This window comes from Acanthopagrus latus, chromosome 23 (assembly GCF_904848185.1).
Source record: "Acanthopagrus latus isolate v.2019 chromosome 23, fAcaLat1.1, whole genome shotgun sequence".
Classification (NCBI taxonomy): Eukaryota; Metazoa; Chordata; class Actinopteri; order Spariformes; family Sparidae; genus Acanthopagrus; species Acanthopagrus latus.
The window spans coordinates 15,160,060-15,184,932 of record NC_051061.1 but is presented as its reverse complement, the minus strand read 5'-3'; the positions used below and the strand labels follow the sequence as shown (position 1 = coordinate 15,184,932).

Here is a 24,873-nt window from a genome sequence, read left to right as displayed (position 1 = left end):
TGAATATGCATGTTAATGTGAAGTCAATATAGGTCTTATTAGTCGGGCAAATCACTTCCTTAACTATTGTGGCTCTAAACCAAAGCTACTCACAAAGAGGTTCAATATGTGTAGCTGCATGTAGTTCAGCCATGTCCCCTCTTATATTTAAATAGTTTTAGACGACTGAGGTGACGAAGAGGAGGTTTATCTCTCTGTTAAAATTCCAAGATTAAAAAGTAACTACAATTTCTAAGTCTCTCAGCAGCTGCAGCTGTAGATCGGATCTGATGTTTTACCCTTTATTCAGTAAAACCACCAGACTCAGACAGATGCTTTTATAAAAGCTCAAAGTGAGAACACATCTAGAAATTCTGATAGATATATCCAATCTGATATTCATTAGATGTTTTATCCAGATAGTTAGGTTTAGTTGTCACATAGGTAAGACAGGAGTCATCATTAATAAATGGTCCATTTATAATTAGTTAAACATTTGTTAATCTTATTTTCCTGTTAAAGAACAATGAAATGCTTCACAAATCATTTGTTAAGATAAAACTGATGCTGTTTAGAATGCTTTACAATTGCTTAATAAAAGGTTTATAAAGCATTTCGATGCTTAGCACCTGCAATGTAGTTATTATGTAATATTTGTAATAATTAAATCATAAATATACCATTTGGGATGTTAAAGGTGAAATATATGAGAGCCAGCCACCACGGCCCGGAGCTAGCTGGTTAGCATGCTAACTTCAGTAGATATCTCTTTATTCAACATGACACAAAGACACCATGTCATCAAAACTGGTATGTATTCACATTCTGCTGATCAGTTTTTAAATATTTTCAACACAAATTCTTACTTATTGTCCCATTAATGATGCATATGAGTATGTGTATATACTAAGATAAATATTCAATGGTTAAAACTATTTGTAAAGTAGGCTATTAAAATGCTGAAGTAAAATAAATGCTAATGTGTTCCACTTTCATTTTCGTGTATGAAAAAGGAAAAGTAGGGATAACCTAAAATAAAGTTTATTATTATTACTATTATTGTTGCTGTTGTTGTTGTTGTTGTTGTACTTATAAATGGTTGATATGGTCATTTTCAACAATCTTTATTCTGGGTTCTTCGCCAGACCAGCTGTTTCTGACTTGCGCGTTTTATTCTGAAAGTCCCTCCCGGATGTGGCCCGTGCTTCCTGCGGGCAGCTTGACGCAGCGGCTGAGCCCGAGCCGTCGCTCCCACAGCAGAGGGAGGGAGGGGATGGGGCAGGCTGGTAACCGGGCTGTAACGGGGATAAGCTGCAGCCTCCCGACTCTCAGATGCTCTGATGGAGTGAACCGGCCGACGATGCGCGTCTCTGTCCTTTCTCTGTCGCTCATGGAGAGGGTAAGACACACAGATCGCTCGGTTGGCGGCACAAAACCCACGGCGATGCGCGGCGCGCTGATGTAGCCGTGCGTTAGACCATCCAGCTGTTTTTATGGGGTGGTGTGGGGAGGGAGGAGGAGGAGGGGGGGATGGAGGGAGGAGGAGGGGTGGTGGTGTTGATAGGAAATAGACGCCTTACAGTCGGACTTTAAAAAAAAAAAAAAAAAAAAAAAAAGCCAAAGCGTCGCGCCGTTTTTACCGACATTCGGGTTCCTGATCTCACAGAAATATTACAATTGCGTAACATCTCCCGGGTCTCATCTGTTAATTAGGCCTACATCATTTACAGGATGATTGGCACCTCCCACCATGATGTGTGAGGCTGTATCCTGCACAGCCCGAGATAAAATACGTGAGGACGGGAGAGGGGAAAAAAAGAGAGAGAGGCTGCTTTCCCCCTCCTCAATTTTAGGCCATTTATTTCATGGAGACAGCGATCCATTCCCTCCCCGCGATGATAATAAGCCTCCTGATCCAGGCTGAGCACTTTGACAGATGGACTCCGGTGCCGTAGAAAGAAAAGCCTATTTCCTCCTGGATACAGCCCGTAATTACAATTCATGATGACACCCTTTTTCCCCTCTTCTTCTTCTTCTTCCTCTTCTTCTTCTTCTACTTCTTCCACACGTGAATGTACGAAACAGCGCCGCATCTTTCTCCTGCTCTGCCCGGCAGGCCTGCTTTGGATGCTGCTGCTGATGATTGTTGTGTGTTTGGCTGCCGAGGTGAAGCTAACCCCCTTCACGACTCATTTCCGTGCATCATGCGCATTCATCCTCCCCGTCAGGAGCGCGGAGGCCCGGGTACACACACGAGACGCGCTCCGGTGGCTGGATTCACTCTCCAGACGTTCAGTATCGCGATGACAGTCAGTGGAGCGATAGAAAAGAAAAAGAAAAATGCTTAGTCCGTCTATGAGGTTTGGTGAGACGCCTGAGAAAGGTCTGTGTGTGTGTGTGTGTGTGTGTGTGTCAGGATGGATCATATGAGTGATGATGCTGGGAAAACACAGGCGTCATGTGCTCACACACGGTCCTCTCTTGTTCTTCTTCTTCTTCTTCTCTCCAGGTTCGTCTCTCATCCCAGTGAAGCCTGGGCCGGGGGCCAGAGGTCGTCCACCGAACCCCTCACGCTCCTCCCCCTCTCACCCCCTGCACCCCCCTCCCTCACCCTACACCCCTTTCAACCACTGGACCACTTTCACCCCCCCCCACATACTCACACGACCACCCTTTCCGCCTCACCACCCCGCAGCACCTCTTGTCTCGTGCCTGCCCGCCTCACCCAATCAGCTTGAGAGTAAAGACTCCCCCCCACCTCCCCCGAAACCCGTCGTAGTAACTGTTTCATGACGAGTCAGTCGTCCACTAGGCACTGCTCTCAGGTGTCCTAGACGTCCTCTCTCAGATAACACCTCTCGCACCCAGGCCTCAAGATGATGTGCGAGGTGATGCCCACCATCTCCGAGGACGGGCGCGGCGGGGGAGGAGGCGGCTCGTCTTCCCCGGCGGGGGGCGGAGGAGGGATGGGAGGAGGGATGGGAGGCGTGGGGGGCTACGGAGGCCGGGAGGCCCGCGGCGGAGGCGGCAGCGACGAGGGGGGCAGCACGGGCAACCTGGAGTCGCTGATGGTGAACATGCTGACGGAGAGGGAGCGGCTGCTGGAGAGCCTGAGGGAGACGCAGGACAGCCTGGGGACGGCGCACCTACGCCTGCGAGAGCTGGGCCACGAGAAGGAGTCGCTCCAGAGGCAGCTGTCCATCGCCCTGCCGCAGGTACGACCCTTTGAGCCACTGACACCCCTGAGAGATTCTTGACATCATGGGGTCTAAATGTTTCAGCATTACACACATGACCCTGTTTATAATCCTCTTCACCCCGTTATACTTCAGGTGAGATGAAGCATTTTGTTCAGTTTTGCCTCAGCAAGGTCAGACTGCAGGAGCGTCAGAGTTCAATCACATCGTTATTGATGGAACTGCATCTTTCGGGCGCGTGTGCTTCCCACATTTGAGCTCTCACTGCCCGGGCTGGCTGAAGGAGCAGTTCACCCCAAGGTTGAAAAGAGGCCAATTTCTCAGTGCAGGTTTTGCATATGAAAGGCTCCAGAGGTGCAATCTCTACGGCATTCTCTCCCGTTTGTGTTTGTTCCTCACGATGCTGTGGACATCCTACAGGAACAGATACGCTTCACCGCACGCACGACTGAAGCGTTATCAGAGGTGGTTATACTGCAAATATTGGATATGTGGACCCGTTTTTCAATTGTCTGCTCACAAAACGATTGCAAAAAAAAAAGCGGCAACGCGCGCAAAGTGGCACCGTTGCTGGCGGTGCTGGGCGGAGCGTGAGTAATGGAGAGCAGGTGGACATCTGGATTACATCGGAGCACGTTGAAAGCTGTTAGCTGTTAGCTGATAGCTGTTAGCTTTGGACAGATTGTGAAGACAGTTTGTGTTTTGTGGTTCCACATCCAGACTTCAGAGGAGTGTCGACTGACATGTGGGCAGGGTTGTCACCAGTGTGGAGACCCGGAGAAGACCAAAACAACACTTACAGTAAAATGTCGACTCTACAAAGCAAATGCGCCGTGCTGCGAGACACGTCTCGAATTTCATGTTTGGGAAATCATCGTGACCGTCTGCATATCTCTGTTTTACCGTCAGCATCACGCAGAACAATATTTTGTTGTCGTCTTTGTCTGAGATAGAGACGAGAACTTAAAAAAAAAAAAAGTCTTGAAATCGAAGATCAATCTTGAGTGTTACAACACTTGTCACCACGATACTGAAAGTATCATTTTCGATACTGTGGAGAAGGTCTGACGCATCGTTGATGGCATGACGTCTGAGATCGTTGATAGATGAAACAGGGTTTGTAACTGCAACATTTCAGATGCAACTCTTCTGGGCTAGTGGCAGCGAACAGCAGAAATGAATATATAATAATATAATTTCTATGGAGGGAAGAGGTCACATCGGCGTCAGTGTCACTTCATGGTTTTTAGCGAGCAAGTCGTTACTGGAGGTCCAATAAGGAGGTCCAGGCGTTTCCTCACTTCAGGACTAAAAATGTATGAAACGCGCCGTCACGAGCAGAAATCCTGACCGCGGCGAAAGCGAACAAGTATTATCAGTCAATGTTGCCCTCCTGCGCTGTATCAACAACACCGACAGTCAAAGTGGTTCCTTTCACAGTGCTGAATTATTGATGCGTTAACTTGTAAGCAGGATTTTTAAGGTTGTAGCCGTGTCCAGGTGACACTTCCAGGAGTCGGACTGTCTTTACTGCCCCACGTTAAAGTTGTTACAGATGTGACACCGTGAAGCTCAAACAAGGCTGTATTATAAAGGCAGTCAGTCAAATCAGTGGTGTTTTTTTTCTTCTTTTGAGCTCATTACGGGCTGAAGATTTCATTCTGCAACGTAAATAGTAACTCCAATGGACTTTAGTGACGGCCTTTACTTGATGATGCATGATGGGTTGTTTTCTCAAGTTGTGATGGTAGTTTGGAACGATGTCAACGGAATGTGCCCAGTTGGTGCCATCAGCTGTGATCTAGTACAGCAGCTCTGTCGTAAACGAAGGTCAGCAAGGGGGATGCTTTTTGGTCATTCTGCTAACAGGGAGGATCACTTGTGGTCATTCTACTAACAACAGGGATGCATTTTGGTTATTGTTTCTTGCTCGGAGGGATGTCTCCCCCCCTCATCCCCTCTCAAATCACCTGCTACAGACTATATATGATGTGATCCTTGGAAAACCCACAATGTCTTCGAACCCTCTGGATGGAAAACACATTTTGTCTAGCGAAAAATTGTATTACGTTGTCTGAAAATGTAAAATATCCGAAAATAACCTCATTGCTAACTAATATACTAATATTTGACAGTTTGGTTCATGTTGTCCAAACTGAGCAAAGAAATGTAAAAAAAAAAAAAAAAAAAAAAATTCAGGCTGCCACTTTTGTTTGGGTGAGGCAATTCAGTCCCGGCTCTAGAGAGGTTAAAAAACGTTTTTCGGCACGCAGCTGTTGGAATGTTTTCTCATCCAGACGGTTGAAAGAGTCCTTGAGGACGCTGCGAAATACTTAAGAGGGTGTTTGTGAACTGACCCTCTGGGTTCCCTCAGAGATCGTCGCGCATTGTCCGGAAGATTGCGCGCTCAGGCTTTTGCGATGTAAAGGCGATACGCGCCGGTGCCACCTGGAAAAAAAACAAACCTGGAGAAGATGATGGCGAAATGTTGCGTCGGCCCCCAGTGGCACAGAGGCCAATTATTACATTACCCCGCATCCCAGCGCTTCGAGAGCTAATCATTTTTGTAATTCCACTCGACATACGAGGGGCTCCATCTCTATTTTCAGGCAGGAGTCACTGCAGGGTGCCTCGGGCGGCGATGATGCCTTCCCCCTCATTGTTAGTACCTATTTTTCTCTGTTGCTGCGCCTGGAACAAAAAAAAAAAAAAATCAAATAACAGATGTAGCAGCGCGCCGCATTCTAACAGAGAGCGACTGGACATTAAAAGGGGGCTGTATTACCTCACCGAGGAGGAGATCAATACAGCACACACATCTGCACGGGGAAAACACACACACACGCGCGCAGAAGATAGAGGAACACACGGAGGGCCGCGAATCGTTCTACTGTAGATGAGTTCACCGAGTTCGTCTGTGTGTGCAGACGTTGCCAAGAGAGAAAAATAAGAGAGAGGGATGGAGAAAGCGACAGCATGGCACAGAGAAACAGAGAGAGAGAGGAGAAACCTGGCGATATGAAACACACAGAGACTAACAAATCAAGCCCATTTGCATACTGCTGCATACTAATAAGGTGGCTTCAACAGTCTGTTTTAGATGTCGTGCATCATGACAGGAGGGAAAGGCTGAGACGGATGAATGGGGGGCGGGAGAGAAGGGGGCAAAAAGGTGAATTCCAGCGCATCGTGTTTTTCTGACCGGAATGATGGCGGCCGAGAGAGACGGACGAGAGAGGGAGAATCTAGAACGTGTCTGGTCCGTCTCACTCCGTCTTTTACATGAATTAATCCCAGAATTATGATATCCTCCGGGCTCAGAACATGCCATCTGTACACAGCGATTTCCTCCACGATCCTTCCCTCTTCCATCTTTTCAAATAAGCCTCTTCTTCTCACTCCTTTCTCTCCATCCCCCCCCCTTCTTATTTCAGCCCCGGCAAGCACACAGGCCTTGTTATAGGCTGTACACGCTGTACTCTTTAAATGCATTTTTTTCTTTTTTTGGCTGGAGGAGGGTGTGAGGTAAGGCGCCTGTTTGCTGCCCGTGTGGGTAAACTGATCGCTGTTAACACAGAGCGAAGATAACAACAGCAGCGCCGCGCACGCATCGGTGCCCTTTAATGGCTCGTTTGCATAAGCGTTTCTTTCTTTCTTTTTTTTTTTCTTTAAAAACACACACGATTCGGCGCACACGTGTGTCACGCCTGTGTCACGCCACCATCACACATGAGCGGAGTGGAAAACGGGGAGGGACAATCAGTGCACGGACGAGCGGCCGTGGTACAGTATGTGTACAGAGTGGTGTGGCGACGTTTTACTTCCTGTTCAGTGGAGGGTTTTGTGATTGTTTCCAGAAACAAAGACTGATGATCACAGCTGAAAGTCAGGCCCCATCCACGTGACTCGACGACGCCACTTGCGCCCCCCTCCTCCTCCCCCCTTTTGTTAATTTGTCGCCATGGATACCGTTCAGTTTGACCAAAGGCAACAGATTTTAATCATAACTATCACGCAGCTAACCTCACATTACACGTAATTGGGTTAAATTGCACAAAATCACAACAATTCAACTGGACCGCTGTCAGATGGAAATAGAAGACATCGCACCGCACCCTGGCCCGGTTCCAGTTCACTTCCACGCTTGTTTAACCTCCAGGCATTTGTTTTAACGACGGCACAGCCCAGTCGTGGTTACTGCGCAATTAAACCAATTTCAGGTGCAACACGTGCAATAAACCTGGTTGTTAGATTTTATATCGAGGGGTTCGGTTTAGGACTCCTGGCGGTCGTTAACCGTGAGCGCTGTGGTAGATATGGCGAAGATCGCACCGTGTGTGCTGTGCGGATGGTTTTCACCGAGCCGCGTCCCCTTCCTGCCAAAACGTATGCACGTCTGAGCGTGTTTGCCCGACGCGGCGAGGCTCCACGAGGCCGATTGTCTGCGTTTTGCTAATGAAATCAAGATTCCTCAGATTGTTCACTGTAGTTTTATTGCACTGTGTGGGCTGATGGAAAGTTTCTGCAGTAAATGTTACAGTCCGAAAGGCTTTCTGTTTTTAATGTTCGGTGGTTTCTTATTCGGTTGGCCACAGTTAGAAGAGGTAACCTCATGCTGAGATATTTACAGTCCAGGCACTGTGGAGTTTCATTTTTTTTTTTTTTTTTTTAACCAGTCAAGTCATTCAGTCCAACTTAGTGATGTGTCAGTCGTGATGGAGCCAGCTCTTTCAAGTAAACGATCGGGGGATGAGAGACATTTTTAGAATAGGGAAAAAAAAATGTAATTAATACAAGACAGAAAAACAGGATGAACATATTTGTTAAATAAGTTCCAGAAAAATCTGACCCCGGCATGGAGAAACTTCTCTACGGTGGGCTGGTTGTCATCTTACAAGACATAGTTCAGTGTCAGTGAAACATTCAGCGTTTTATGTTTTTACATTTTCAAAAGAGATTTATGCAAAACATAAGGTGTGGTATTATGGTATTCTGGAAATTTAAAGGTTTAGTGTGATTGACATTGATTATTTTAATTGATATATGAGTACACATGCCCATCATAGGTCAGAGTTTTGAATGAGTTGGTTCTGTGTGCTGAGCCGAGCCAGATGACTCCCTGGCTCCCAGTAAAGAGCTGCAGCTCGCGTCACTAGTTAAAATCTCAAGTCATTCTTTTTCTTGGGCGGGTCAAGTCACTTTTTCCCAACCCAAGTAACTTCAGTCTTACCTGCTGCATCTGCTCTTCATAAAGAGAAAAGATGGAGGTATTAGCAGCTGTCAAATAATGATGATGACTCCTTACATGCAAATGTAAGGAGTAGAAAATAAAAAGTTGTCAGAAAAATAAGTACAGTAACAAAGTATTTGTACTCCATTGCTTCTCACCTCTGACTGAGATTCATTTAAAAAAAGATGATCAACAAAAAACCTAAAAATCTCTTAATCTCTTCTCAGTAAAAAAAAAACCAGCAACTGAAAGCATGAAATGAGCACAGACAAATGATCTGAGTCATCGTGACTCAAGTTGATTAGCAACACATTTATTTTCTGTCGAGTCAAGTTGCAAGTCATCGGAACAGCGACTTGAGTCTCTGAATTTCTCTGATCATGACATCGCTTCTTGCTTAAAAGAAAACAGAAATGTTTGCATAGTTGTGATGCAGCGCATCCATAAGACACAGGACGGGTCAACCATCACTCCCGTGCTAGCTCGTTGCTAATCCCTCCACCTGTCAAACGAGCCTAACAGGAGATGAGGGGAGTCGCCAAATCAGGTTGAAGCACAAAAAAGGGCACGTTTAGAGAAAGTGGGAAAATACGGCACTTCATTATTAAATCATTTAATGAGTGTGTGTGTGTGTGTGTGTGTGTGTGTGTGTGTGTGTGTGTGTGTCTGTGTGATCATGACCTCATGCAGCAGCAGCAGAGTCAATAACAGCACCCTCTTGTGACCCCTGCAGGAATTTGCAGTGCTGACCAAAGAGCTGAACCTCTGCCGGGAACAGCTGCTGGAGAGAGAGGAGGAGATAGCCGAGCTGAAGGCGGAGAGGAACAACACACGAGTCAGTACCCTCACACGTCCCCACACTGAGCTCTGTTCAACCTCACCTTCTCGTTATTTGTGTCCTCGCTCATTAAAATCTCTGCTCTGATTTTCCTGGCGCGAGCTTCTGAAACGGTTATCACCTGAGACCGTTTATGACAGACGAGAGAGAGAGAGAGGCGTTTTTATTACATGTGAGACACGTGTGTTCCCAGCTGCTGCTAGAACATCTGGAGTGCCTGGTGTCCCGTCACGAGCGCAGCCTGAGGATGACCGTGGTGAAGAGGCAGGCCCAGTCCCCGGCCGGGGTCTCCAGCGAGGTGGAGGTCCTGAAAGCCCTCAAGTCCCTGTTCGAGCACCACAAGGCCCTGGATGAGAAGGTGAGGGAGAGGCTACGGGTGGCGCTGGAGCGAGTGGCGTCCCTGGAGGAAGAGCTGCAGACGTCCTCTCAAGAGGTGAGACTTATTTTTTCTTTTATTAAAGGTTTCAGTGAATTAAAGATGGAGCTGTCCGTCCTGACGAGCCTCCTCCATGTTGTTTCAGGTTGTGTCTTTAAGGGAGCAGATCAAGCGACGGCAGCAGGGACTGGACAACGGCAAAGAGGTAATTTCCAGAAGTGCACATTCTTCATAAAGGTCTTAACATAAACATCAAAGTCGGCTGAGGGGTTCAGAAAAAAAAATCTCAATCGTCCCCTGCGTTTTCTGAAACGTCTCTCGCTCGCTGAGGACGGGACAGTAGACTGCACGCTGCACAGTGCCAGAAACATGCTGTAATAACTGAGAGGGGATGGAAGGAGTGTGGCAATTTGCGGGAAAATGCAGGGGGATTGTGAAAACGACGATGAACAGAGCACGTATGGGAAACGCTGAAAGAGTACAGCGAGACTCTGCAGCCGTGCCAGCGGGCCTGTGAGGCGGCGGCGCAGACAGAGGTGCTTCGAGGTTAATGCCAACGCAGGCTGCCAACATACTGATTGTTTACCATGTGTTAGTATGGCTAACTGTGCCAGCTAGGGTTTTTTTTGGGCAGAGGGGATGGGGGGGGCTGTGATTTTTGATATTTGTTTCATTAAGTACAGTTGACCTGACAAAAGCTGAGACTTTGCAAGTATTGAGTCAGTTTCCAAAGTACTGCACACATTTCTAACCAGACGATGGAGCTCTGTGGAAAGAGGAGGGATCCCCAAAGTGATCACAAGTCATCCCGAGGAAGCCATGAATATATAAACATACGGACTGACAGAAAAAGAACAATTAGAAACTGATGTGATTGTGATGAGACTGCTTTCCATGACCAGGTGCCACGGATGGCTAAAAGCTAATGCTGCAGTCTCTGGATGCTGGATTCATAGATCAGTGTTGTTGTAAGATGGCTGTCAGCCATCCGCACTCAGCTCGCTCCTATCGAGCAGCACTCCAGTCAGTTAGCGAGGGAGAGGTTAGGCACCATCTTGGATTTCTACGGGTGGTAATGTCTTTTTAATGGAACCGTCTCGTAATCCATCAGAGTAAGAGCGTGTTTTCAAACTTAAATGTGTTGTTTTTTTTTTTTTACCGACCGGTCGCTGAGAAGCTCCTCAGGTTGATCCGTATTTTCAACATCTGAATGCCTGAATTACCTTCACAGGGAAAAGGACAATGATGTTGTTTTATTACAACCCTCATGGCTTTTGGTGTCACTGTCTTCCATAATAATTGAGATCAATAGATTGATATTGAGGAATTAACATGCAACGTCTTCCAAAAAATATGTATTTCAACCCACAAGAAGTAGTTCATACTGCTCACCGCTGCGCCGTGAACTAAAGGAAATCTGTTCTTTTTCATTCAGCGGCTTCCCAACGGACCTTCCTCCATCTTGGACGACGCCGACGTCGACAGGCAGAGGGAGGGCGAGATAGAGCGACAGAGGTCAGAGCTGGGTCAGCTGAAGGAGAGGCTGGCGCTCATGTGCAGACAGGTACTCCTGCGTTCCGACGCTCGCACCACAATAAACAACATATCACACGCCCGGGACACTAACCGACAGAAAAAAAAACACAAAACCCACGTGTGCTCGCTCAGGTCGGCGAGATCGAGGAGCAGCTGACGTCCGCCAGGAGGGAGCTGGCCCGGTCGGAGGAGGCCAACCAGAAACTGCAGAGGGACGTGAAAGAGGTGAGACTGGTCGGGCCTGTTGACGGACAACAAACCACCGCTACATGTGTCTGCGTCGCTGGCACAAAGAGTCTATTTTGATCATACTCGCAGACGTATCTAACAGTTTGCTATGGTTACAAAGCCATTTGCCTACTTGGCAGCAGCGGCTGTTACTGTACACACAGGAGTCTCTACCCTGTAGCCATGGTGACGATGCCAATCGGCAGAGCTGCAGGCGTTTTCACATGGATGTGTTAATCAAGTCAGTGTGCTGGAAGCCGATGGAGAGGCATGTGGAGGAAACTCAGGCGACAGGTAGTCGAGTCAGTTTACGTAACAGACCCTCTCCCCTGAACGTCTCCTCCACGTCTGACTGCTTCTTCTCACCTGATCCCCCCCCCCGCCACCGACTTGTGCAACAGCATAAGTGGGTGCTTCTGAAATCTGTCAACAACTACTATTAACCAGTCATTATCATTCTTCAGTTAATAGCTCCTTCGAGCCCAGCGAGGTTCCCCTTTGATCAACACCTTCTTGTAAACTTGACATTTGCCCTGTTCCGCTTTCTCTGCCTGGTCCCCTCTCCTTTTCCATTTCGTCAGAGGAATGTATTTCTCTTCTCCTTTAACTCTCGCAGGCGCTCTGTCAAAGGGAGGACATGGAGGAGAGGATCACCACATTAGAACGCAGGTTTGTGCTTCTCCTCCGCGCTCGTGAACTCTGGGTACCCGCCTCCGAAAAGCTCCGCTCACTGCCCCGCCTGTCTGCTGGTTTGCACTGTTTGCAGGTACCTGAGTGCCCAGAGGGAGGCGACGTCTCTCCATGACATAAAAGACAAACTGGAGAACGAGTTGGCCAGCAAAGACTCTCTGTACAGACAGGTGGGAAGAGTCTATTTCATCACTGTGTGTGTGTTGTTTCGGCTGGTGACTGGCAGCTTGGCCACGCTTTCACGTTGGCGCACAGGGCCTGCCATCAATGCATTTAGCTTTTTTCCCCCCTCCCCCCCCCCGTCAGTCTTCATTATAGCTTCACCTCCACTCCCTCTCGTACCGTTTTTCTTGCAGAGCGAGGAGAAGAACCGGCAGCTACAGGAGCGGCTGGATGATGCCAAACAGAAGCTGCAGCAGACTCTGCAGAGGGCCGAGACGCTGCCTGAGATAGAGGCGCAGCTCGCGCAGAGAGTGGCAGCGCTCAATAAGGTGTGTGTGTGTGTGTGTGTGTGCGTGTGTGTGTGCAGAGTTTGATATGATGAGACTGAAAGAGCAGACAGCAGCAATATGTCCATGCATGTGTGCACAAATCTGTGCCGGGATATTCTCCCATGCACAGACACAATTACATGAGTGCGTGCGTGCATGCGTGCATGCGTGCGTGCGTGCGTGCAGGGCGTGTGGGGGCATGTAGACTGAAGCAGGCATGAATATCTATATATATTTGTGTGTGTGCGTGTGAGTGTGTGTGTGTGCATGAGTGAAAGTGAGACGAGATGACAAATGGCAGATGAATACCAAATATTTTAAGCGAGCGGTGCCAGCAATCACAAGCAAACAATCTCAAGACGAGAGCCGACTCCGAGTCAGCGCCGTTACTTGATCCTTGGGCGCTCGACACGTCAAGAACTGAAACGGCGCACAAATTCTTTATAACTGACTGATCTAATTGCTCGTGTGCTAACCTCCAGCATTCCCGTAAACACAATTTCCACGCCGCGCCAAGAAAACGTACACCCGCTCTCCTCCCAGTCGGCAGCCCTCTTCGACTGGCAACACTTATTTCGTGCATGTCCGGGCAAGATGGCTGCTTCCACGGAAGGATAAGATCAGATTAATTACCTGTAAGACAGAGGCAAACAAACTTTCCTGTTACACTGTGATCTGTACGGGCACGTTGCTAATTTATGGACTCGGCCAACAAGCAGTTTCCTTTCTGTTAATTTGTATTAGTATCGCAACGTGGTTCTCGCTCTAACCCTGCGTCCTTCCTCCCCAATCATCCAGGCGGAGGAGCGTCATGGTAACTTTGAGGAGCGACTGCGACAGATGGAGGCGCAACTGGAGGAGAAGAACCAGGAGCTACAGAGGGTGAGTCATGCTTGCTTTTCCATCTCTCCTTCCCTGTTTTTCATCCTCCCCCTCTTTCATGCCGTTTCCTTTTGTCGGGCACAAAGGCGCACTAATTTTCTAAACCCTCTATTTGACCGCGCACATTCAGATTGAAATCTTTGTCTCCCGCTCCCAGTCAAGCAGAATGCTTGTTATTAACTCTCCTCCCACCCTCCCTCTCCTCGAAACTCATTTTTTTCTCCTCGTCTTTCACACTCACCCGTCTTTCCCTCTCTCTCTCTCTCTCTCTCCTCCCTCAGGCGAGGCAGAGGGAGAGGATGAATGACGAACACAACAAGCGCCTCTCCGACACGGTGGACAAGCTCCTGTCCGAGTCCAACGAGAGGCTGCAGCTCCACCTGAAGGAGAGAATGGCCGCCCTGGAAGAAAAGGTGACTCGCTCGGACTTGAAGCTGTACATCCACAACATCTCGTCTCTCTGCTCTGCCTCATACATCTCATGATATGTGTCCCTGTTTCCCCCCTAATGAACTCCCGCTGTCAGGTATGTTCACTGACTTCTCTGCCCTCCAGGAAGTGACCGGTTAAAACACGAGGAAATTCCAAAACTGCCTCCCAAACCGCGGCAACTCCCACATCCAAAACAGTGGTGGGAAAGAAAAAAAAAAAGTGTTTAAGTACTGCACCATGTAATCCACTCAGTTACTTTTTAAAGCATAATTGAGTACTAGCACAAATTGAATTAACACTTAAACCCTTCCATTTGCATTTTTGTAGCCAATAAGGTTATCGGATCAATAAAGTGACAATGAAAACCCCGACACACGGAGCAAAAAACAGCAGGCGCAGGTTTGGGGAGGAGAACCGGACCCTTAAGAAGGACATCTCTGGAGTTCTGAGTAATTTAGACTGACTGATTTGGAGAAACTAAGACCCTTTTGATTGAGCGCCTGCTATTGATAATGCATTAAACATCAAGTGAATAAAAAAGTAGCTAATACCCTGAGTAGCATTTGAGAAGAATACTCTGTACTAACTACTACATTTATTATTTTATTTCTATAGTTTTTCTTGTAATGGAGTAATATTTCTGTCATGTCATTGGACCCCTACTTTTCTGGATTAGACCTCCAAGAATTGTGCTGGAATTGGAGCACAAACTCTCCTGTTTTCTTCTGCTTCTTCCTCCTCTTTTTTTAACCTACTTACTTTAGTGCTCAAACAGCACTTTATTAGCACTTTCTACCTGTTTATCTCTATTTTTAATCACGAGAAGTGTTTTCTGTGCAGTCAGCGTCGGAGCAGATGCGTGTTTACTGTAAACTGCGGTGATTAATGAAAACGAATGAAAGTATGCGTAAAAAAAAAAAAAAAAAAAGCCCACAAGCGGAAAACTGGCAGGATTAGTAAACATGACTGCTCTTGGTGTAGTTTGCGGATGTCCTTAAGCTGTTGTTATCGCGTGGTAATAAAGCTTCTCCTCCTTCCAACTCCAGAACGCCCTCTCAGAGGAACTGTCTAACATGAAGAAACTCCAGGATGATCTGCTGGCAAACAAGGTAACTATGCCTCCAGGCTTCATTCTTGGTTGAAGCTAGTAGACATATGTTCTCCTTTTTTTTTTTTTTTTTTTTTTTTTTTTTACCAACTCTGTCTCTTATCCACTCCCAGGACCAGCTGATAGCGGAGCTGGAAAGGATTCAGCTGGAGTTAGATCAGCTGAGAGCGAGGCCCGGGGGCTCTTATTCCAGGTCGGTGCCATTTCAGACATCCCTTATCTGATAAAGACTGAAACTTAACCATTATTGCCAGGCTCCAGTGGAGACTTGCCGGACTGTAAAGATGCAAGGGCCGTGTCTCGTATCTCGTCAGACATCGCAGATAAATCCACGTCGGAGGCGTTTAACTCCGTCAACACTCGGGGGGCCGTATAACATAGTCGACACGTATACGCACATATACATTGACGGGGTGCACCAACACACACACACACACACACACACACATCCAACACCTCCAATTCTCACTTTCTCATCTGCACGTCTTGACACTTTTTTTCTTATAGCCTCCTGCGAACCTGTTAATTGGAATACGATACACTTTTAGACATTATATGAAGTCAGATCACCACACTGGATGTAGTGTAACCAGATTCTTTTCAAAGGTCTCATCGATTTTTGGACTGTTACTCCATATTTGTTATTATTTTGTTTGGGCTGCGTTTAAATCCCTCCCCTTGCATGTTATTTGGTTTTTGGTGTTGTACCGTCTCACTGTAGTTGCCGCCACGGTCTTATTCACCCTGCAGAGATAATTACCTGCTCATCTTATCTCGTATCATCTTATCTTTCTTTCCATCAGTCGCTCTCTGCCAGGTAGCGCTCTGGAGTTGAGGTATTCCCACGGGGGCGGGTCCCTTCCAACTGGTTCCACCACTCACCTGGATCCCTTTGGCAGTGCCCCCGCCGGGGGCGTGGTCAGGCGGAGTCACCGGGCCCGCTGGAGCTCCGCCCGAGAGGACTCCACCAAGGTTAGGATACTTTAATCCTTCAAGCCACCGGAAAAAACCCAGATTTGTTTTAATCCATCGGCTTTTTTGTTTGTTTTACTCTGAACAAAGACTAATCCCCTCAGGTAATGTTATTATTGATCTCACTTAATACCTCTTTGATGCATCAGTTCATCAGCATGTGTTCGTTTTTCTGTTAAACAATCAAATGTGCGGCAAAATCTGAACCCCACGTCATCAATTGGGAAAAAATAAGTGTTTCCCTCTGAAAAGTCCCAGTGTTCCCGTCAATCTTCCCAGCAGTAAAGTTCAATTTTGGGTTTATGTTTCCACTTGACAGTAGTAAACTGCTAATGCACTTTTTATGGAGCTATTTCAAGGTGTATGATGTAACAAAATGTCCCAAAACAGCTACACATTTGTTCTACATTTTGTTGAGGTGTGTACTTTGCATTATCTCTTGTGTTTCCAAGAATCTTCAAACGCAGAGAAACCTGTGATTTTACCGCTACAGTAATGTGTGTTTCATGGCGTCAAAACACTTCAGATGATATGTTAGAGAGAGGGAGCAACACCTGTGAAACATTATCTCTTCTGTGAACAGCGCTGGCTCACATCTGATCTGCGTTTGTGAATGAAATCAGTTGATTAAAGTCCTGTGTGTGTGTGTGCGCAGTACCCAGACTGGGAGAGCGGGGCTATGCTGGGGACCGGGTTTGAGCCGGGCTTGGATGTGGGCTGCTCGGACGACGAGGACGACGGGGAGGCTCGGTTCGGCTCTGAGCTGCTGTCCCCCAGCGGACAGACGGACGTGCAGACCCTGGCCATCATGCTGCAGGAACAGCTGGAGGCCATCAATAAAGAGATCAAGTAAGGACGGGCGTAGGTGCTCGACTACAGCTGGGGCGCGAGAGGAAACACCGCTCTGTAGCTTCAGATTTATCGTTCGGGCTTAAGAGTCTTGCCTCACTCTGGGCAAAAAGAATACGATTCGGTTCCAAAATGTCTGTCCTGACTTGTTGGATGAACTGCGCACCAGAACAGTGTTTTAACTTTGCTGTCTTGTATTAAACTGAACCAGACTGATCCAGGAGGAGAAGGAGAACACAGAGTTGCGGGCCGAAGAGATCGAGAGCCGGGTCAGCGTGGCTTTGGACAGTCCGCCCATCCCTCCAACCTCTCTGGGGCGAGACAGCACAGGACGGGGCTTCATCCCCTCGTCCATCACATCCTCCACCCTGGCCTCCCCCTCTCCCCCCAGCTCCGGACACTCCACCCCTCGCCTGCCTCACTCCCCGGCCCGCGAGACCGATAGACAGGTACGGCTGGAATGCAGGAACGAACTTCCAATCCCATGCGTGTTAATCTTCTTTTTTTTTTTTTATCTCACCTCTGTATCAGCCTCCCTGTTTATGCAAACAGCTCCTCCAGACAGTGAGTCATGTAAATAAAGCATAAGTAAATCACACAGGCGGGGTGGGAGACGCTAAGTTTTATTATTCATCGTCACGTTAGATTGGGCAAGAGCGATCCAAGTAACGCGTAGGTTGGTTGCCAAACTCGCCGGTTCCCGTATTTCTGAGAAGGGGCGGGCGGATTACAAAAGATGGTGCAACGATGGCGAAAGCGATGATGTGGGAACTCTGGGTAGTGGAAAGATTCGAGCTATGGTTCAACCTGGCAGGATACACGTGGACGAAAAAAAACTGAGGACGGCAAGTAGTCCATTAGCACACACGGCAAGAAAGATGAATTGACACATAAAGAATCAGGAAAAAAAAATCAAAGAGAGACGGGATCTAGTTTTCCTGTCGGGTTGAAAGGACGATGCACTCATCCTTCAAATGAGGATGTTTGACAGTTGCAGTCATTTTCCCAGGTCTCTTAATTGAAACAATAACATCAGGATAATGTGCGGGGACACGTGCAGGGACGCGACGGAGCGAAGACATCAGATCTCAACCCAAGAGAGACATTTTACGGGGTGGAATGTGATGTTTCTGGCCTGAGTTTGTCTGCTTACGTAGCGGTAATAAAGGGTAACGTCAAGCAGTCCAGTTTTCGGTGATGAAGCCGAGAAATGGCTCCAAGCTGCGAGGTATTAGAGGCTCTCATGACTCCTTTCGCATGTCACGTTTTCAGAACAACAAAGAAGACGACCGGTCCCTCGCTGTCCTCGACTCCACGCCTCCGTCCACTCCTCGCGCGCTGCGGCTGGACAGGATGACCCTCACCCATCCAGGTGCGATGCTAGACGACCCCCGGGAGTTTCGCAGGTAACGCAGCGGGCGCATTAGACGTTGTCAAAAGCGACGGTTGAAAACTTTCTCCAGCTTTTTACCCTTAGTAAATTCCTTTGTACCTCCCAGTCTCTCGGCAGATGGCAGCAGCTCCAACAGCAGCCAAGATTCTCTCCACAAGTCCAGTAAGAAGAAAAGCATCAAGTCTTCCATCGGTCGGCTTTTTGGAAAGAAGGAGAAGGGAAGGATGGGCCAACCTGGGCGGGATGGATCCGCATCTCTCGGTAAACAGATGGAGGATGATGGAGGGATAACACCGACTGAATATCAGTATTCTCATTTAAACGTGTTGAAGCTGCTCCGGCTCAGTGGTTCGAGGCTTTCATATCAATGTTGTCTTTCGTTCTCGTGACCTTTGACCTGGTCTCTTCCAGCGTCTACACCCTCTGAGGACCTGGCCTCTGGAGACCCGATGGGCATGAACAAGACCGGGACGCTGGGTCCAGCAGATAAAGACCGCCGCAGCAAGAAGAAGTTTGTGGATTAACTCCTTTGTTTTGCTTCAGTTTGGTTGATTTGCTGTAAAAACAGATTGGAAGATTGGTATTTACGCTTTCCAGTCAGCTACTGGGGGAGAACTGGAGGGAGATTATCAGCAACTGGTGAACAAGTGACTGAAGTTTCTAGAGCCTCTGTAGGCGCTCTGTGCTCTGCCTCAGCAGAGCAGTGTCATTGCTAGTCGCCCTTTTAGAAATGAAGTTGCCAAGAAGGTCTGAAAAGTTGCTAAATCTAGCAAGTAAGTCGACCAAGATGACAGTATTGCGGGCATAATCATGTGGAGGGGTTATTTACAGATTTTGCAATGTGTTTTTCGAGAGAGAGCCCGAGGGAATCATTGTATAGTTCTCAGGTTAACATTTTTCCTCTTGTTGTCTTCTGAAAGAGACACTTTCCTTCAAGACTTTGTGTAACTCTTGGTCTTCTTCTAGGCACGAGCTACTGGAGGAAGCATGTCGCCAAGGACTTCCTTTTGCATCTTGGGACGGACCCACTGTTGTATCTTGGTTGGAGGTACTGTACTGTCACAGAAACCTTGTAGGATTGGAAATATACATTATACAGACACATACCACGTTTTGTCTCTTTTATTTCATCTGTTGTTTGCCTCTCCTTCCAGCTGTGGGTGGGAATGCCGGCCTGGTACGTCGCAGCCTGTCGCGCCAACGTGAAGAGCGGCGCCATCATGGCCAACCTGTCGGACACGGAGATCCAGCGGGAGATCGGCATCAGTAACCCGCTTCACCGCCTCAAACTGCGGCTGGCCATCCAGGAGATGGTGTCCCTCACCAGCCCCTCCGCCCCGGCCAGCACTCGCTCTGTGAGACCCCGTGACCGCACACACATTCGGCCGCGATTGTGAAAAGAAACAAAGACAGATTATGACCGCAAATATGTTCTCGTGTCATTAAAAAATCCCCGTCTAGACAGCCTCCCTATAGGATTAAAGGTATAGACGCCTTTAATTGGAGGACACTAAGACCTTAAATGCATTCATATGTCAATGTATGCGTTCATCAGGCTGTTGATACCTTTTTAATAACTTATTCTCAGACTTTTTTGCTGATAATACACAAACGCTGCATTCATATTAGCGGTGTGAGGTAAATGTTGAACCAGGTGTTTGTGCTTTGGAGATTAGTCAAAATGTTAATGATCCCCGCGGGGGAAATTTGCGGCAGGCACCGGTAATATGATACACAAACAGAAATAAAGTATAATCGCGAGTATATGATATTTAAAAGGGTAAATGTGCAATAAAAAGCAGATTTTTTTGTGGAATGTGTGGAAAGCAAAACTGTGGGAAATGTGCGAGGCTGCAGGGGTGAAGGGAAACAAAACAGATGTAGGAAAATGTCAAACACAAAAGAACATGAAACGTGTCCTTCGTGTGATAAATGTCAGAAGTAATAGAAATGTGATTGATAAACGGCACATGCGGAGATAAAGTTCCACCTATTTTGCCTGGAAATGAAACTTGGCACCAGATTGTGCCCTCTCACACAACCGCAAAGATGAACCAGATGGTGAAAAGTGTAGTAAAACTACTGCACGCACATACACGTGTGCCGCTGCTTTTTATTTTCGACTTCCCTTGTTCCGAGGAAGACAAAGTCACGAATAACCAAATCTTGTGACTGTCAATTTTTGAATTTGGTTTGGCTGGGATTTCCCCGCTTCCTTGCGTGGCGTCCCATCTATTTACAGCTGGAATCGTAACAATGAAAATGGTCGGTTGCGCGGTTCTGCTCAGCAGATTTAACACGTCTATCCTATCAGTTCATAAACCGGCTGAACCTCTTTTTACATTGTGATCACCATGGCAGCCAGAAAAGCAGTCTGCTGTTGTTGTTAGCTGACATCTTGTGAGGCTGCTCTTTCTTCAGCGCTGCCAAAAATGTGCAGCGTGTGAGTCAGGACTTTGGGTAATATGCAGGGCCTTTTTTTCTATAATCTGATGTTTTTTCTCTTTTCCCTTCAGTCGACCAGTAACGTGTGGATGACCCACGCAGAGATGGAGTCTCTGAATGCTGCCACCAAGCCTCCGGTTAGTGCCCCTGCTGCCCTGTCTCTGTCTCTTTTATGTTTTTTTTCATGATTATTTTGCTCAGTTTTGAATTATTTTGAGCGTCTCGTCTGGTCTGAATCATGTTGATGAGTCTCTCCCCTTCCTCCTCCTCCTCCTCCTCCTCTCTCTCTTTTTTCGAATCTCCTTCTTTGTGGGCCCAGGCCATAGTGTTGAGCATCTTCTTCTCTCCCTCTGGTTGCTGTTTCAGTGTGAACTGCTTCCAACTAATTACCCGTTCACTAACACACTATTCCTCCCTTTTTGTCCTCTTTTCCTGCTGCTGCTGCTGCTGCTGCTGTCGCTGCTCCTTCCTCCTCTGCTTCTCCTCCATCATCTCTCCATCCGTCCATCCTGCTCTCGACCCCCGCTCCATCTTTCCCTCGCCACCTCCACATCTCTCTCTCTCTCTCTGTCTCTCTCTCTCTGTCTGCCTCTTCTCTCCTCTCGGCGTTCCAGGAGCTGAAAGAGTTCAGCTGGGATCAGGTGAGGATCAACTGCACCATTTTTTGACACAACACGATGTGTATTTGTCGGTAATTTTTCATCTCGAGTGAGAATAAGCCGCAGTGACTCATGAGCTGCTGACTTGCACTACCATCAGACATCAAGTGGAGCGTGAATCAGCGTTGATCATCTGTGGTTGTCCCCCTCCAGATACTGGCTTACGGCGATATGAATCATGAGTGGGTGGGCAACGACTGGCTGCCCAGTCTGGGCCTGCCGCAGTATCGCAGCTACTTCATGGAGTCCCTGGTGGATGCCCGCATGTTGGACCACCTGACCAAGAAGGAGCTGAGAGGACAGCTCAAAATGGTGGACAGCTTTCACAGGTAGGGCTCGGCTCCGGCGTGCCTGCTCTCGCCTCTTTAACGGCCGTGTATATAACTCATGCTCTCTTGTCACTTCTCCTGTTTTCGCTCTCATTCTTCTCTGTTGACGCCGTGTCTGTGTGCGCCTGTGTGGCATGGCAAATATGAAGGTGTTAAAAGACACGCAGGGAGTGCTCCTCTTGTTGTGACACTCTCGCTGCTCAGGTGTGTGTCTCCGGGCTCCTCTGTAAAGAGGGGGTCAAAGGTGCCGGATTGTGTTAATGCTCTCTGAGTACAGGTGAGAGTGGAAACACGCCCTCAGTTAACCCGCTGCAGCCGCTCACCCTCTGGTTTCTTTGACCTCTCCCAGGGTCAGTTTGCATTACGGCATCATGTGCCTGAAGCGGCTGAATTACGATCGCAAGGAGCTGGAGAGGAGGAGAGAGGAGAGCGTCCACCAGAACAAAGGTGAGCTCTCCTTCCCTCTGCCATTATCTCACCATTCATGCCACAGAGGTGGGATGACCCTGTCCACCCAACTAATTCCTCCAAAGCTGTGCTATTGTCCTGTTCAAAGCATACCTTTGTGATCACTATAGAATCCCTTGCATCTTAATACAGGGTAATTATTTACATGACAATTACTGTAATTGATCAATCATCAGCTCATACTCTTTTTTTTTTTTAGGTTTTTAACCAAATAGCCATCTACTTTATTTGTTCAGGAAATAGCTACAACAGTGTTTTGCAGTGAAGCTCCGATAACTGATAACATCATCTGCATAAATTGTTACATCAAACAATCAGATCTTCTGCTTTAGATGCAGCCAATTGATCCTTCAATTTACAAGTCCAGTGCAGTGCTCATTCCAAAAATGTGGTGCGGCACACATTATCTGGTAATGTCAGAAGCTTTCTCAGCTGCTCACAGAGTCGTCCGGGCTGCCCCAGTAATATCAAAACGTGTCAGAAATGTTCACATATAAAACTGTGAACGATTACATCAGGACAACAGCAACCATCAGAGAGGTCCCTAGACCTTGAGGCTAACCTTAGCTAGCATGCTACTGTCAACAGAAACTTAAAATCTCACCTCTAGTCAACCTGGGTTGACCGCGTCTCCCCTCTCATCCAGCCACGTTAACATTCTGCTTTCAGTTTGTTTTTTTTTCACTTACTGCACAGCGTATCTCCATTTTGTTTACATCTGCTTACCCATGAGATCACAAGAGCAGCAGCACCGCATGTGAGCCCAGCTTCGGTCCGCAGAGTCACGAAGCCAGAGTGCTGAAGTCACACCCCTGCCGCTGCACAGAGCCGCGTTCGCTGTTCAGTCTAAATTCATTACTGTCAAACATGTCGTGTGTGAAAAATGCACTAAATCCGACACTGCACTGCCGCGGATGCCAAGTGTGAAGCGGGGAAAAACAAGGCCGACAGAGATTCCTTCCTAAGATCTAAATCATCATTCTCACTCCTTGTCTAAAAACAAATTCTTATTTTATTACATTATCAGTAGCGGCTGTTGCATTTGGTTTTTACCTTTCAGATTTAAACAAGATCTCTTAAAAGTCGACATAAAGGAAACTGAAACTCAGCAAAGTCAGTTAACCGTTAAAATTGCCGTAAAACCATAAAATTGGCATTAAGAATAAAGTTAAACTCTTGCTGAGATACAAACAAACACCTCACAAACTTAATACTGGCCAACAAAACAAATGTCTCCTTTGATTTCCGCTATCTCCCACATTGCTGGAAGAGGTTTGGACCACCCCCTTTGTTACTGCTTTCCCCCACATACTCAGAAGAGATTATGAGCCACAGCTTTCTAGCGCGATTTGGCAGGATAACGATTACATAAATGTCAACGCGCTCACTCATTAAACATACCTAAATCTCTCGCTCTCCCAACGCTGCGCCTCGGGATACACATGTTGTACATTTAAAGTCGGTTCGTCTTGGCTGATTTCATTATAGAAAAAATTCCCAAGCGATCTACCAGGTTTTTTTTTGTTGTTTTTGTTTTTTGTCTGGTGTTGAGCTTGACCTGTTGAGTTCATGTAAGAGAACGCATTTTTCTTTTTTCTACTGATCACTCATCAATACTCCTGAGTATATTTAACCCCAGTCAGTCGACCCTAAATAAACCGGAACAGACCTCCGGGTTTCCTCCAGCCATGAGGGACCAGAATACGAAGAAACCTGATCTGGCTTATAAACGCTGCGAGCAGGCAGCTTGCTTTTTTGCAGATGGATGCCTCCCCCTTTTCTCTCCCTCCCCTCACCGTCTCCTTCCTCCCCCCTCCCAGATGTGATGGTGTGGTCCAATGAGCGCGTGATGTGCTGGATACAGACTCTCGGTCTGAAGGAGTATGCCGACAACCTCCGCGAGAGTGGCGTCCATGGGGCTCTGCTGGCTTTAGACGACACCTTTGACTACACCGACCTGGCCCTGCTGCTGCAGATCCCCAATCAGAACACACAGGTAAAGGACAGGTCGTCGAAGGTCACTGACGAAACCACGTCTCACGTCAGTGTACAGCAGATACAGAGCAGTAGTTTTTATGTACAAATATTTGGAATATAAATGTCCCCCAAACATTTTTGATTATTATTTTTGATTAAAATTTTACCATCCCAAAGTGAAATGTGTTTAAAAAAAAAAGAGCATTTAAGCTCTTCCTCACTTCCTTGCTATGAACTTGTATGGCTCTTTTAGCTCCGTTAGCCGTTAGCTCCAGTAGCCAAACACACCACAGCGCACATACACAGTTAGCTTTCCTCCTGCTGATTTAACACAGATTGGTTCTTCAGTATTCTGCATTACCAGGGAAAAACTAGGGCGCGCCCACTTTTCGATTTTACCGTGTTTACTACGTTGTTTCGAATTTTAATAACCATATTTTGACATAAGTTTACAGTAGTAATGGCATCAGGAGACGCGCTCTGTGTACGTACTGGCTTCAGTTTGCCATTTGCCATTTAAAGTGTTAGTTACAAACAAAATTCTCTGCTAATCACTATCATGCAATTGTCATTTGCCCTCGCAGATCAAGGGCTTTACACCCCCTGTTATTTATTCCTTTCAGTTTTGAAAGACTTTAATTGCATTTCTTGTTTTTGTGCAATTTAAAGTCATGATCGCAGCTTTTGTTTGCATCAGCGAGCAACATTACAAGCCTTTTTTCTCACGCAAGGGCGGCAACGATGATTTACAGTCGTAGTTTTTGTCCTAAACCAACACATACGTCAAATTTCCT

The 24,873-nt window shown here is 47.2% G+C and overlaps 1 protein-coding gene across 3 annotated transcripts in view; it reads left to right on the top strand.

The window, feature by feature from the left end:
* The first annotated feature begins 1,066 nt into the window (after positions 1–1,066).
* ppfia3 (PTPRF interacting protein alpha 3) overlaps positions 1,067–24,873 on the top strand; it is a 29,899-nt gene continuing 6,092 nt past the window's right edge. The window contains exons 1-27 of one of the 3 annotated variants that reach the window (XM_037089662.1): positions 1,083–1,378; positions 2,489–3,194; positions 9,140–9,241; positions 9,438–9,677; positions 9,766–9,825; positions 11,056–11,184; positions 11,289–11,381; positions 12,001–12,053; positions 12,151–12,244; positions 12,431–12,565; positions 13,364–13,447; positions 13,729–13,860; positions 14,926–14,988; positions 15,101–15,180; positions 15,791–15,959; positions 16,615–16,808; positions 17,020–17,257; positions 18,081–18,214; positions 18,308–18,462; positions 18,613–18,712; positions 19,168–19,249; positions 19,356–19,556; positions 20,718–20,783; positions 21,261–21,287; positions 21,459–21,634; positions 21,984–22,081; positions 23,923–24,098. In XM_037089662.1, coding sequence (XP_036945557.1) covers positions 2,856–3,194; positions 9,140–9,241; positions 9,438–9,677; positions 9,766–9,825; positions 11,056–11,184; positions 11,289–11,381; positions 12,001–12,053; positions 12,151–12,244; positions 12,431–12,565; positions 13,364–13,447; positions 13,729–13,860; positions 14,926–14,988; positions 15,101–15,180; positions 15,791–15,959; positions 16,615–16,808; positions 17,020–17,257; positions 18,081–18,214; positions 18,308–18,462; positions 18,613–18,712; positions 19,168–19,249; positions 19,356–19,556; positions 20,718–20,783; positions 21,261–21,287; positions 21,459–21,634; positions 21,984–22,081; positions 23,923–24,098 — 3,420 coding nt within the window. In that variant the 5' untranslated portion in view covers positions 1,083–1,378; positions 2,489–2,855. Of the gene's footprint in view, positions 1,379–1,546; positions 2,363–2,488; positions 3,195–9,139; positions 9,242–9,437; positions 9,678–9,765; positions 9,826–11,055; positions 11,185–11,288; positions 11,382–12,000; positions 12,054–12,150; positions 12,245–12,430; positions 12,566–13,363; positions 13,448–13,728; positions 13,861–14,925; positions 14,989–15,100; positions 15,181–15,790; positions 15,960–16,614; positions 16,809–17,019; positions 17,258–18,080; positions 18,215–18,307; positions 18,463–18,612; positions 18,713–19,167; positions 19,250–19,355; positions 19,557–20,717; positions 20,784–20,965; positions 21,288–21,458; positions 21,635–21,983; positions 22,082–23,922; positions 24,099–24,873 lie in introns of those variants that run through there. The other 2 variants (XM_037089663.1, XM_037089664.1) reach the window with 2 other exon arrangements.